The 13,002-nt window shown below is 55.9% G+C and overlaps 1 protein-coding gene across 2 annotated transcripts in view; it reads left to right on the forward strand.

Moving 5' to 3' along the window:
- The window catches only part of UBE2O (ubiquitin conjugating enzyme E2 O), a 57,322-nt gene that overhangs the window by 35,852 nt on the left and 8,468 nt on the right, over positions 1 to 13,002 (forward strand). The window contains exons 2-9 of one of the 2 annotated variants that reach the window (XM_028112510.2): positions 6,346 to 6,405; positions 6,509 to 6,619; positions 9,877 to 9,974; positions 10,412 to 10,475; positions 11,155 to 11,298; positions 11,732 to 11,841; positions 11,991 to 12,141; positions 12,394 to 12,863. In XM_028112510.2, the coding sequence (XP_027968311.1) occupies positions 6,346 to 6,405; positions 6,509 to 6,619; positions 9,877 to 9,974; positions 10,412 to 10,475; positions 11,155 to 11,298; positions 11,732 to 11,841; positions 11,991 to 12,141; positions 12,394 to 12,863 (1,208 nt within the window). The remainder of the gene's footprint in view (positions 1 to 6,345; positions 6,406 to 6,508; positions 6,620 to 9,876; positions 9,975 to 10,411; positions 10,476 to 11,154; positions 11,299 to 11,731; positions 11,842 to 11,990; positions 12,142 to 12,393; positions 12,864 to 13,002) is intronic. The other variant, XM_028112511.2, reaches the window with a different exon arrangement.

Raw genomic sequence — 13,002 nt, forward strand, 5'->3', positions numbered from 1 at the left:
TACATCGTGACCGAGGACACATGTGCATTATATTTTGCAGCTGGAAAGGTTTTCTTTGAACGGTACCTAGCCTTACTATGTGTCGTGCGTGTAGATACTTTCCTTTTTCTTCCCGCTAGTGTTGGCCGTGACCCCCTAAATTGATTCCGTAACCCACTAATGGGTCACACAGCCCACAGCTTGAAAAACACTGCTCTAGGGAGCATTCCATTCTAGGATTTCCAAAGCTTTTCCAGAATTCCTCACTGCCAGCATATTCCAGTCTGGCATAAGTAGCTTCTCTGCCCACCCAGGTGCAGTTGCATTGGAGGGGAAAAGGTTAAGGTCTCTGTACCAGGTCCATGTGAATTCTTTAAAGACAGTGTGCACTCCTTATTTTATATTTGTATGTTCTTCGCTAGCCCTGAATCTACAGGAAGCACAAGAAAAATTAATTGACCTCAATTCTAGGTCTCAGCAAAGTTCCTATGTAATGTTTTTCTCTGTTCTCACCCCCGCCAAAACGGAGTCGGGCTTAGGGGCTTCTCAGCCGAAGGAGCATCTGTATGTGCGCTCACAAGCACACCCCCCCCCCCCCACTTCCCCGCCTTCTGCCGATGGGCTGCCCCTCCTTGTGCGGTGCTGTGCGGTGCTGTGCGGTGCTGTGCGAGTGGCGGACCAGACCCACGGGCAGTTGTGGTTAGGCCCTCAAGCTCAGGGATGGACGGCATCAGAAGTGTCTGTGACCGGGCGCCTGGGTGGCTCAGTTGGTTGAGTGACTGCCTTCGGCTCAGGTCATGATCCTGGAGTCCCAGGATCGAGTCCCGCATGGGGCTCCCTGCTCGGCAGGGAGTCTGCTTCTCCCTCTGACCCTCTTCCCTCTCGTACTCTCTATCTCTCATTCTCTCTCTCTCAAATAAATAAATAAAATCTTTAAAAAAAAAAAAAAAAGAAGTGTCTGTGACCTCAGCTGAAGGGGTGGGGGTCTGGTTAGGAGGCCCTGGGTCCCCAACACAAGTGGAAGGCCCGTTGACCTGTTCCACCTTTCTCTAGTATGCTGCTGTATGGCGGGCAGGAGGGATGCTCTTTTGCAGGTTGTTCCTACCCCTTGGGAAGTAGTAAGCCTTTAGAAATTTCTAGTGCTGGGGTGCCTGGGTGGCTCAGTCGGTTAAGCGACTGCCTTCAGCTCGGGTCACGATCCTGGAGTCCCGGGATCAAGTCCCGCATCGGGCTCCCTGCTCGGCAGGGAGTCCGCTTCTCCGTCTGACCCTTCCCTCCTCATGCGCTCTCTCTCTGTCTCTCATTCTCTCTCTCGAATAAATAAATAAAATCTTAAAAAAAAAAAAGAAATTTCCAGTGCTGGTCTGACCTCATATTCCTTTCAGGACTCTGTTCTTTGAGTCCTGGCCTAGGTAAACAGCCTCCTTCCTACGTGTGTCTGCTGGGCCACTTACCCCCTCCCCCTGCCTTCCCCTCCCAAGGCAAAGCAGTAAGGTAGCTTGTTTTTCTTTTCCAAAGAAAGATTCTGGTTTCCTTGCTGAGCATCGTGAGGCTTCTGAGAGGTCTCCCTGAGGCCTCAGGCCTGGCTCAGTCCAGCGAAGTTTAGTAAAACCTCACTCTGAATACAGACCCAAATCAGGACCGCTGTAGGCTGTCCCCAGTTTTCCATTTGCTTACCAGGGGCACAGTGTGGGGCTGGCCGTCAGCTGGGCCTTGTGAGCTGAGACGTTATGAAGTCCTCCTGAGTGCTTGGCACGATGCTGAGCCTTTTGAGTTTGAAGCTGTTCCCAGTTGTAAGTTGAAGGTCTGGTATTGAGAACATCACTAACTCCCAGGAAAGACCAGCTTGGTTTTCCTCCGGTGGAACTGAAGGAGAATACTCACATCTCCTCTGTTTGGCCTTCCCTGGAGTCCGACAGGAGATGACAGTGGTCGGGTGTGTGGATTCTGGCCTTGACACAAAGGCTTAGGCACCTTTAAGCCCCTCCTTGCCTTTTGTTGGGGACTTCCTGCCACTTCCTCCCTCACACTGGGAGCCCAGTGCTAGTGCCACCGACCAGGAATGAAGCCACCTTTTCTCCCTACCCCTCTTTACAGCAGGTTCTCCACCCAGCAGCCAGAGGATCCTTTTAACGTTACTGTCATGCGTGCTCTCTGCTCTGAGCCCTGCAGGGGCTTCCATGTCCACGAGGATGGAACTTCAAGTCCTTCCTGCCGTTCTTTCTCTAAGGCCCAAGTGAACCAGCCTCATCTACTGCTCTCCTTGCTGGTCTTCGAACACACGGGGCGCACGGGTCTTTATGGCAGCCCTCTCTCCGCTTGGAAAGCTCACTCCCATATTATACTTAGATCTCTGGTCAGATGTCACCTTGGAGTGGCCTTTCCTGACCAGCTATTTTAAATAACTCACTTCCTTCCATTCCGTCTCTCACCCCTGCCCTTGCAACTGCCTTGTTTTTCTGAATGGCACTTAGCACCACCTGACGCATGCGCGTGTTTTTGCGTGTGTGCGTTTGCGCGTGCGCATTTATCCATGCATGCGTGTTTGTGCGTGTGCGTTTATGCGTGCATGCGTGTGTGTGCATTTGTGCGTGCACGTGTTTGCACGCGTGCGTGTGTGTGCGTGCCTGCGCGCACGTTTACACGTGCGTGTGTGCGCGCGCGCATGTGCAGCTCCTCCACTGCGCTAGAATGTAAGCTTTGTGAGAGCAGCAGGCACTTGTGTCCCCAGCGCCTGGCAGTGGGAGGTGCTCAGTCATCGTTGTTCGGATGAGTCACCTCCTCCAGAGCAGTGCCAGCATCCCTGTCCCTGGAGGGCAGCGGTGGTGTCGGCTGCTTGTTTCCAGAGCAGGCAGGGGCCCCCACAAAAGAGGTCCCACAGTCACGTCCCAAAATTGTCTGAAATAACGCATGCCCCCTCTAAAAGCCAGCCATAGTTCCTTCTCACTGAGAGACACGTTAACATTTTGGTATGGTAACTTTCTTCCTGCTCAGGATCCTCTGACAGCCACACTGTCCCTCAAGAATTGTTGATAGTCACCACCGCATTCTAGAGCCAGTAATGACAGTTGAAATCTACCCATCCCCCACCTCAGATCCCACTCTGGAAACTGTTTTGTTTTGTTTTGTTTTTTAACTGCAGTCAGAGTGCACCTAACAGAAAAACATGGCTGTGTTAGGGGACTAGGGGAGCTCCAGAATCCCGCGTTTTCGTAGAGCAGGCACAGCGCCCCCTCGTGCTGGCCTCCAGCCCCTGCTGTCTGGGTGCCTGACCTCTTCCATCCCAGAAATGAATAGAGCGTTGAATGCCTAAGAATCACTGTCTTTTACAACGTGTGGACCCGCCAGGAATATGTTTTACTCCGCTCTTATCTCTGCAGCTCCGCGGAGGGATGAGCTCGTTATATAGTTAAGAGAATGGCCCTCTGGAGCCAGACCGCCTGAGTTCCAGTCAAGGTCCACCTGTGTGGAGCTGTGTGACCGTGAACAAGTTTCTGGTCTTCTCTCCATGTCAGTTCACTTGTCTGTAAGATGGGGATGACAGTAATAGTATACTTCATAGCACTATGGCTAAAACACACGAAGTGCCAAGAAAACTGCTTGACACGCAATAAGCACCAGTTGCTGTAGGCAGAGGACGCCTGAGCTCCCGAGCTCCTGAGCCCCCAGGAGCACAGCGGTGCCCTCCAGACTGGGGATATGGGGAGCCTTCGTGAGGCAGGTAGCACATGATGGGAACGGGGAGAGGAGAGGGGTTGTTTGGAAGGAACTGTGCAGTGGAGAGGCACACAGATGGCAGAGGACTGGCTTGTGTGGACAAAAGTAGTGCCCTGTGTGCGTGGGACATAGGGATTTGGGAAGGAAAGTGGTGAAAGATAAGGGAGAGCCTTGCAAGTTGTTCAGAGCCCTTCTAGACACTCTCTTCTCATTTTCTGAAATTCGCAAGGGAGGGCAATATAGTCAGAAGAGTGGCCATGGCCAGCACACCCCTTTCTTCTCCTTGTTGCTTAACTCTGCTCCGTTCCCAGCATTGTCAGGGCTTTGGAGAAATGTCCCTCCTTGTTGTGGAAGGTTGTTAGAAGAGCCTGAAGACCAAACCTCATGGTGGAGTGGACTCTGGCAAAAGGCCAGGCACAGGTCCAGAGGACAGAGTTTGCTAACCAGACCCCCTCTCCCGAGAACACTGAACTGCTACCCTGCTTCTGGCCTTCCGGTGATGCCAGCCTTCACTAGTGCGTTGTTCCTGCTTCGGCCTCACAGCGGGAGCCTCAGTTTCCCCTGCACACTCAGGAGCAGTGTCCCACGGCCAGGGTGCTGTGAGTCTGGGCAGTGTGCCATCGATTCAGGATCTGTACCTGTGCCACTCCCCTGCAGCTCTGTCAGGGACCGACACAGACCCCCGGTTGGGGACACGATCTGCAGACTCAACTTGGGGCTTTTCTCAGGGATCCCTGAGCAGGCGAGGCAGCCTGTGCCTGAGATCTCAACTCACACCAAGGTTGGCATCCCCCCCTGCCCCGCACAACACAGTCCCTCTCCCATTGGATTTCCTGGCACTGCAACTTTGGTTTCTATGGCAACTTGGAAAGACCTGCAGTTGTGGCTTTCTGAAGTCTAAAATGGGGGCAGAGGTTTGAGATAGGGTGGGACAGCACTGAAAATACCGTGTCCCAGACCAGAGCTTTGGGCACAGAGGGTCAGGGGATAGGAAGTTCTTTGAGTTAGAAAAGTGCCACCCTCATCCCAGCAGGCCCTTAGCAGAGCTCCCTGTGGGTCCTCCCAGACTCCTGGGATCTTTGAGCAGAGCAAAGAACAGCCTGAACTCAGAGGGTCTCCAGCCTGTGGCCTGGGGGACAGTGGAGTCAGGTGGAGTGATCACATCTGGCATTTGCTGAGCACTAACTGTGTGCCAGGCGCCCTGGGATCGTCTTCGCTTTCATTGCCTTAATCCCCTCACCTGCTGCAAGATGGCTGTTCGACCGCATTTTGTACATGTGGATGTGAACGATTTGCCTGAGGTTTCGGAGCTGACATGTCTAAGTGTCCGGCTCAAGGACCCCTGAGTCTAACACCTGGGCTCACTCTTGTCTGGATCGTGGGCTTATGTTCCCACGTAGGAAAGTTTCTGTTGCTGGTCAGTGCTGGAGCCCATTGCTTCCCCCCTTTACTTGTTGGGGTTTTTTAAGGTTTTCTTTATTTAAGTCACCTCTACACCCAGCATGGGGCCTGAACTCAGGACCCAAGATCAAGAGTCACATGCTCTTGACTGAGCCCCCCCCGGGGCCCCTCCCCTTTAGTTTTTTGTAAGTCATAGCCTCCTGCTGGCAGGGCTGTCTTAGCCATCATTGCCACAATTTCAGGGACCTTGAGCCAGTGTCTTCCTTTTTAGTGTCTCCATTCTCTTTTCATGGTGGCCACCTTTCCATGGCCCAGGCTTTGGAGTGGGGGCAGTGATCTTGAGGAGTCTTAGGTTGGCTTTTGGTTGATAGGACAGCTCTTGCATCCCTGTGGTTTGGAATGGTGGGGGTGCCCGTCCAGAGGAGGTGGGCAGTCACAGAGCCTCACCCGGTACTACGGCTCAATGAAGAACTCCAGAGCAGCAGCCCCCCGGTTTACGGAGCCAGCGAGGAAGACACGCTGGCCTGGTGGAGAACCGTCTTCCGCCTGGGCCGTTGGAGGGGGCCCCGGTGCCTGGCAGAGGGAGGGGACAGCTCTCGAGAGGCCCGGCTGTCCTCGGAGGCCGCTGCTGCGGGATGTTTGCGGAGGGATGGGTCAGGTGCTCGCCGTGCGTTTGGCTGGGCTCCCCAGCTGGCCATCCTGAGGGTTCACCCCCGCCCGCGGTCCTCTGCAGCGCCGCAGATAAGGAGCAGGCTGCCGCTGGCCAGAAAGGGTGGCCCAGATTAGAAGGTCGCGTCGGGTGATAGCGGGCCTCGGGGTGACCTGCACAGCCCCGTGTCACGCTCCTCCTCCGGCCCTCTACTCAGTGCTCAGCAGCAGGGGCTGGGCCGGCACTTGGAGAAAGAAAAAGGATTTCACTCCTAGCAAAGTGCTTCGCTGTATGAGGGGCTACTGACCCCGTAATTTAACTGAGGGCTTCTACGATCTGCCATTTAGCCCCACTTCTCCATATGGTCGCAGTTACCTTCAGTCATCACAGTGTTTGCCTTCGGGGGTGGGGTGGTGCCTGCAGTTCTGCCTCTCAGTCGGGGCGCGATCGGAGCCGTGTGTGGTGCTTGCCGAAGCCGCACTTGGGGTTTGTGCGTTCAGCTCTACGCATGTTACCACTTGGGTAAGAAGTTGGGAGAAAAATGCGGCTTATATTTTGACGTCAGAGGCCATTGTGTCACACTGTGTTCTCTTTCTCAGCTGAAACTAGAGGACCGCTCCGTGGTGCCCCGGGACGTGGTCCGGCACATGCGATCCACCGTGAGTCTTGGTGCGGGGGTGGCCTGGGGATTGTCTGGGCTGGGTCTCCCTGGCGGCTGGTGCTGTGCGCCTGCTCGGGGCCTGGATGCCTTCTCCTCCCCAGGACAGTCAGTGTGGCACTGTGATAGACGTCAGCATCGACTGCGCCGTCAAGCTCATTGGCACCAACTGCATCATCTACCCCGTCAACAGCAAGGACCTCCAGCACATCTGGGTGAGCAGCCCCATCTGCCCGCCCTCCTCGAACGTCCCCCGGCTCTCCGGTGGTCTCTGGCCGCACACCGGTGCTGCACCTTCCCAGCTCGCGGGCAGGCCCCTGTGGCAGGTCCGCTTGTGTGTACCCGAGTGGCGCCTCTTGCGAGGAGGCCATCGGGACAGGAGGTCGGGACACATCCCTGTGCCTCCAGCGTAGTTGGCTGGTATGGTTTTCATTACCTCGTTCCGTTTCTTCTCTAACGCTCTCTTTTTAAAAACAAATTTCTTCCTTAATTTCTTTTTTAAGTGATTTCAAACTCGGGAAAAACTGTGAGTTCCTGTGCTCCCTGCGTCATCAGGCTCCTTGGCTGTGAGCCTTTCCCTCCATTTGCCCCATCACCCTCCTCCCTTCCCCACATTTCCTTCTCGCTCCCTGCTCTTCTCTCTGAAACCTTGGGAAGCAGGCTACAGATAGATGGCCCCGTGGCCCCGTGGACTTCCTGCAAACAGGAGCGCTCGGCCCCCGGTCTAGGAAGTCAGCACTGTGCTCGGCTGCCCCATCCACAGACCCCGTTCAGCTGCCCCAGCAATATCCTTTCTCCCTCTCTGATCCAGGATTCCATTCAGGAACACACTTTGCATTTAGTTGTCAGCTCTCTGATTCCTCATCTGGAACTGCTCCCCAGTCTTGCTTTGTCGTCCACACCCTGGTACATTCCACTGGCTGACCCTGAGCGTGGAGCTCTGTGACGGCGCCTCCTGACCAGCCTGAGGCACCTGCGTCCTCAGCAGGCCTGCCCAGTGACACCCTGAGCTCTTCCTGGCCCCGCACGTCCGGTGGCCACACCGGGAGCAGGTGGCTACTCACTCTGATCCTGTTGGTGTCGGCCACACCTCCCCACGAAGTCCCCTCTCAGGCCTTTGCAAGTGATTCTGCTTTGTGAGGAGGTGCTTCTGGATTGCGGCAGTCATCTGTCACTTGTGAAACCCTGATCTGCTGGCCCTGGCCTCTGTTAGCCCCTGTCTCCCCCCCGCCCAGCCCTGGCAGCCAGTGCTCTGACAGTCCCTGAGGGGCCTGTACGAAGCCGGTGTTCCTCCTCATTTTTAGGACTCGGCATTCTGTGGAAAAGCTGCTCCTTCAGCCTCATTTATGTAGTCATTTGTTTTTTACATCCGTGTGGACTCAGATTCCTGTATTGGCCAATCAGTTGTAATCCATGACTACCATTATTTGTTTTGTTGCTTAAATTATCCCAGATTTGGCTGGTAAGAGCCCCTTCGAGCTTACATCTGTGTCCTTTTGACGTACCCCCATCTTTTTTTTTTTCTTTTCTTTTTTTCCCATTTTAAGCACTTTCTTACTTTCTACCTTTCCGGATCCAGCCCTGGAATCATTTGTCCAAAGAGCCTTGGTTCCTTTCAGAGGAGAATGGTGCTTTAACAGCCAGGATCGGGATGTATGCTAGGTGTGCTCGTCGGTACTGAGATCGGGATGTATGCTAGGTGTGCTCGTCGGTACTGAGGTCGGGATGTATGCTAGGTGTGCTCGTCGGTACTGAGGTCGGGATGTACGCTAGGTGTGCTCGTCGGTACTGAGGTCGGGATGTACGCTAGGTGTGCTCGTCGGTACTGAGGTCGGGATGTACGCTAGGTGTGCTCGTCGGTACTGAGGTCGGGATGTACGCTAGGTGTGCTCGTCGGTACTGAGGTCGGGATGTACGCTAGGTGTGCTCGTCGGTACTGAGGTCGGGATGTACGCTAGGTGTGCTCGTCGGTACTGAGGTCGGGATGTACGCTAGGTGTGCTCGTCGGTACTGAGGTCGGGATGTACGCTAGGTGTGCTCGTCGGTACTGAGGTCGGGATGTACGCTAGGTGTGCTCGTCGGTACTGAGGTCGGGATGTACGCTAGGTGTGCTCGTCGGTACTGAGGTCGGGATGTACGCTAGGTGTGCTCGTCGGTACTGAGGTCGGGATGTACGCTAGGTGTGCTCGTCGGTACTGAGGTCGGGATGTACGCTAGGTGTGCTCGTCGGTACTGAGGTCGGGATGTACGCTAGGTGTGCTCGTCGGTACTGAGGTCGGGATGTACGCTAGGTGTGCTCGTCGGTACTGAGGTCGGGATGTACGCTAGGTGTGCTCGTCGGTACTGAGGTCGGGATGTACGCTAGGTGTGCTCGTCGGTACTGAGGTCGGGATGTACGCTAGGTGTGCTCGTCGGTACTGAGGTCGGGATGTACGCTAGGTGTGCTCGTCGGTACTGAGGTCGGGATGTACGCTAGGTGTGCTCGTCGGTACTGAGGTCGGGATGTACGCTAGGTGTGCTCGTCGGTACTGAGGTCGGGATGTACGCTAGGTGTGCTCGTCGGTACTGAGGTCGGGATGTACGCTAGGTGTGCTCGTCGGTACTGAGGTCGGGATGTACGCTAGGTGTGCTCGTCGGTACTGAGGTCGGGATGTACGCTAGGTGTGCTCGTCGGTACTGAGGTCGGGATGTACGCTAGGTGTGCTCGTCGGTACTGAGGTCGGGATGTACGCTAGGTGTGCTCGTCGGTACTGAGGTCGGGATGTACGCTAGGTGTGCTCGTCGGTACTGAGGTCGGGATGTACGCTAGGTGTGCTCGTCGGTACTGAGGTCGGGATGTACGCTAGGTGTGCTCGTCGGTACTGAGGTCGGGATGTACGCTAGGTGTGCTCGTCGGTACTGAGGTCGGGATGTACGCTAGGTGTGCTCGTCGGTACTGAAAGGGCTACAGGGCCTCTCAGGACAGCACAGGAAACGCATGCGTGTGCGCACACGGGCGCGTCTGCGCGCGGCAGTACTTTCTCTACATACACAGGAAAATACGTGGGTTCGTCTCCTTCCCCCTTTCTGTACCAGTGAGCACCTTCCCCAGCAGTGAGGAACCTGGCTCTTGATATCCTCAGTTTATTAATTATCGCTTTACTTATTTGTCCATTAACCACCATCCACCCGCCGCCTCCACAGCCCACTCCCACCCGAGGCTCCTGTGTCCTTGGAGGCCCTGAAGCCTCCGCACGACCCTCTGGTTGCCACAAGGCAGCCCCCCGCTGCTGCCGCCTCCACCCTGGGAAGGGGAGCTGGGCTGCAGCACAGAACTCTCGGGGGGAAGCCGGTTCTTCCGGCTGCTGGCCGGCTGTCCCAGGCAGTAAGCCATCGGGATCCCACCTCCCGTGTCTCGGGGCAGAGAGGAATTGGTGCGCTGCACACCAGTGTTGCCTGCCGTCTCTCACACCCCGATTCCCTCGGTCTGCAGCCCTTCATGTATGGGGACTACATTGCCTATGACTGCTGGCTGGGGAAGGTCTACGACTTAAAGAACCAGATCATTCTGAAGCTGTCCAACGGTGCCAGGTACACAGCTCACTGTACGGGCCCACGCTGGGCGAGGGCCACCCGGGGAGGAGGGGCCGAGGGTGTCTTCTCCCGGGCCCCGGATGACATGTGCTGCAGGCACTCCAGGCCCGACGCTGGGCTGGTCTCCTGTCTCCCTGGCCTCATTTAGAGTATCTGTTAGGGCCTGATGCTTTATTTTAGACACTTTTTAATGGTAGTGAGCATTCCCATGTGGGTTAGGGTCTTGTTTGTTTTGCGGGAGTTACTTGTGTGAATGCGGAGGCTGAGCTGTGGGTGGGGGATGAAGCACACCATTTTAGGGCCTGCCAGCATACCGATGCCTCTGGATAACTCCTTTTGATACTGGTCGGCACCACAGTGTGTCCAGTGGCCACGTCCCCCCCTGAGACTCTGTCATTGTGCCCAGTGAACCGAACCCCTACTCACTCTTTCAGGTGTTCCATGAACACAGAAGATGGCGCCAAGCTCTACGATGTCTGCCCCCATGTCAGCGACTCTGTACGTGTGCCCCACCCAGGCAGGCTTCTTGGGGGGCAGGCTTGGGGGGACAGGGTTCATGTTCCTTTGCCCCCTGGGCTGCACAGGAAGGAGGACTGCTTAGCAAAGAGCTTGGCTAGCCCAGGCTAAGCAAACGCTGCTTCTAGGCAGAGTGGTTTCCTACAAAAGGGGTGGGTATGCACCAGAAGGTCTAAAAGTCTGGGTGTAGGCGGAAGGTATTGGAACTTTTCTTTGCATTTTGTTAACTCGTTCTCACCCTTTAAAAAATATCCATTCTTCGGTATTAGAGTCTGGATACTATGTTGTTACATTATGATATTTTGGAACAGTCATGTATGACCATAAGTTATAAATAAGTATGGGGCAGGGGTTACATGATCAAACAGGTTTGGGGACTGCTGCCCTCTAGACCCCTCTAAGTGTCACCCTTGACCGACAACATTGACATGGCCTGAGAGCGTGTTAGAATGAGGAAAATGTACATTCTCACAAGCTCTCTGGGTGATTTATATGCACTTTAGGTTTGAGACGTGCTGCTCTGGAGCCCTAGGGTCTGTTTCAGCTTGGGGAGGTGGGGGAGTGTGCAGGTGTGAGGTGAGGGAGGGGTGGATGCAGAGAGCACTGGCCTTCAAGGAGGCGCCACTCAAAAGGACTTTTCCTCTGGCCCCAAACCCTGCAGGGTCTCTTCTTTGATGACTCCTATGGCTTCTACCCGGGCCAGGTGCTCATTGGCCCCGCCAAGATCTTCTCTAGTGTCCAGTGGCTGTCAGGGGTCAAGCCTGTGCTCAGCACCAAGAGCAAATTCCGAGTGGTGGTGGAAGAGGTAGGGGCTGGGGTGGGGCTGTGTCCTCAGCCTCCATGCCCTGGAGCTGAGCTTCTGCCCACTCCTTCGCTGTCTGCTCCGAGGGCTAAGCCCTGCGCCTTAGCCCTGTTGATCTGAAAGGGCTCTAAATAAAGGGAAGCCAGGGTGTGGTCATGGGGTGACTGCTAGGCAGATGACCCCCAGCCTGACCAACCCAGACGGAGCAAGGTGGGACCATGGCAAGTGGCAGATCGGCTGGGCCCTGACGTGGTGGTAGTCCCTGGGGTGAGGCTGTAGTTGTTACAGGTGGGGCCTCCTCTGGGGGTGTCATGCTTGGGGCTATGCTGTGATGACCCACTTCCTGCTCCGGAGGTCAGGTGGGCTCTGGGCAGCTGCTTAACTAAGAGAGCAGTTAAGCTGCTGACTAAGGCCCTGTCCCACCCACCATCCCCAGGTGCAGGTTGTAGAGCTAAAAGTCACATGGATTACCAAGAGTTTCTGTCCAGGGGGCACGGACAGCGTCAGCCCCCCACCCTCTGTCATTACCCAGGAAAACCTAGGCAGGTGAGTGGCTCCAGCGTGCCCACTCCAACAAGCGCAGCAGCGTGCCCTGAGCAAGTCTCTTGGCCAGAGTCATAGATGCGGGGGGTGGGGGGTGGGGGGGGCGCTGAGATCATCCTTGGCCCAGTCCCCACTTCTCCTCTCCCTCCCAGGGTGAAGCGTCTCGGATGCTTTGACCATGCTCAGCGGCAGCTTGGGGAGCGCTGTCTGTATGTCTTCCCAGCCAAGGTAGAGCCGGCCAAGATTGCCTGTGAATGTCCAGAAAAACACTGCGCCCAGGGGGAGGGCTCTATGGCCAAGAAGGTATGTCCTTGGGGTTGGGATCGGTGGGCATTTGAGGAACTGGCCTTGAGCTATTTCCACAGCCAGGAAGGACAGTCTGTGCTTTAGGCCTTGGGGGGCAGCCCTGATCACCCTTGCAGGCCACGTAGGTGTGTATAGCTGCCCCTCTCCCCCCAAGCTGCCTGCGTGTTCCACATGCCCAGGTTGGGGCTGTGGTGGCCCCACAGCCGCAGGGCCACCACAGCCCCTGTCCTCCTTGCTCTGCCCGCACAGGTGAAGCGCCTGCTGAAGAAGCAGGTTGTGAGGATCATGTCCTGCTCCCCGGACACCCAGTGCTCCAGAGACCATTCCATGGAGGACCCAGGAAAGAAAGGGGCCAAAGCCAAGAGTGAAACAGGGTCCGTCAGCCCCGAGGAGACGCCTGATGGGTCCGCCAGCCCAGTGGAAATGCAGGACGAGGGCTCAGAGGAGGCCCAGGACGTGGGTGAGCAGCTGCCCCCCTTCCTGCTGAAGGAAGGTGGAGACGACAGGCTGCACTCGGCAGAGCAGGACGCGGATGACGAGGCTGCTGACGACACGGACGACACCAGCTCAGTGACCTCCTCCGCCAGCTCCACCACCTCCTCCCAGAGCGGCAGCGGCACGAGTAGAAAAAAGAGCATTCCCTTGTCTATCAAGAACTTAAAGCGAAAACACAAGCGGAAGAAGAATAAAATCACTCGGGACTTTAAGCCAGGGGACAGGTAAACCCAGAGGGCGCCCTCTCCCTCCTGGCCGAGTGTCCAGCCTGAGGCTCTCCCTTTGGCGCCTGCACGCAGCACTCACTCACTCACTCACTCACTCACTCACTCACTCTCTCTGCAGGCCCTCTTCAGGCTCAGG

Source organism: Eumetopias jubatus, unplaced genomic scaffold (genome assembly GCF_037043125.1).
Source record: "Eumetopias jubatus isolate StellerSeaLion01/CBP00866 unplaced genomic scaffold, mEumJub1_p1.0 scaffold_10, whole genome shotgun sequence".
In the NCBI taxonomy this organism is placed as follows: Eukaryota; Metazoa; Chordata; class Mammalia; order Carnivora; family Otariidae; genus Eumetopias; species Eumetopias jubatus.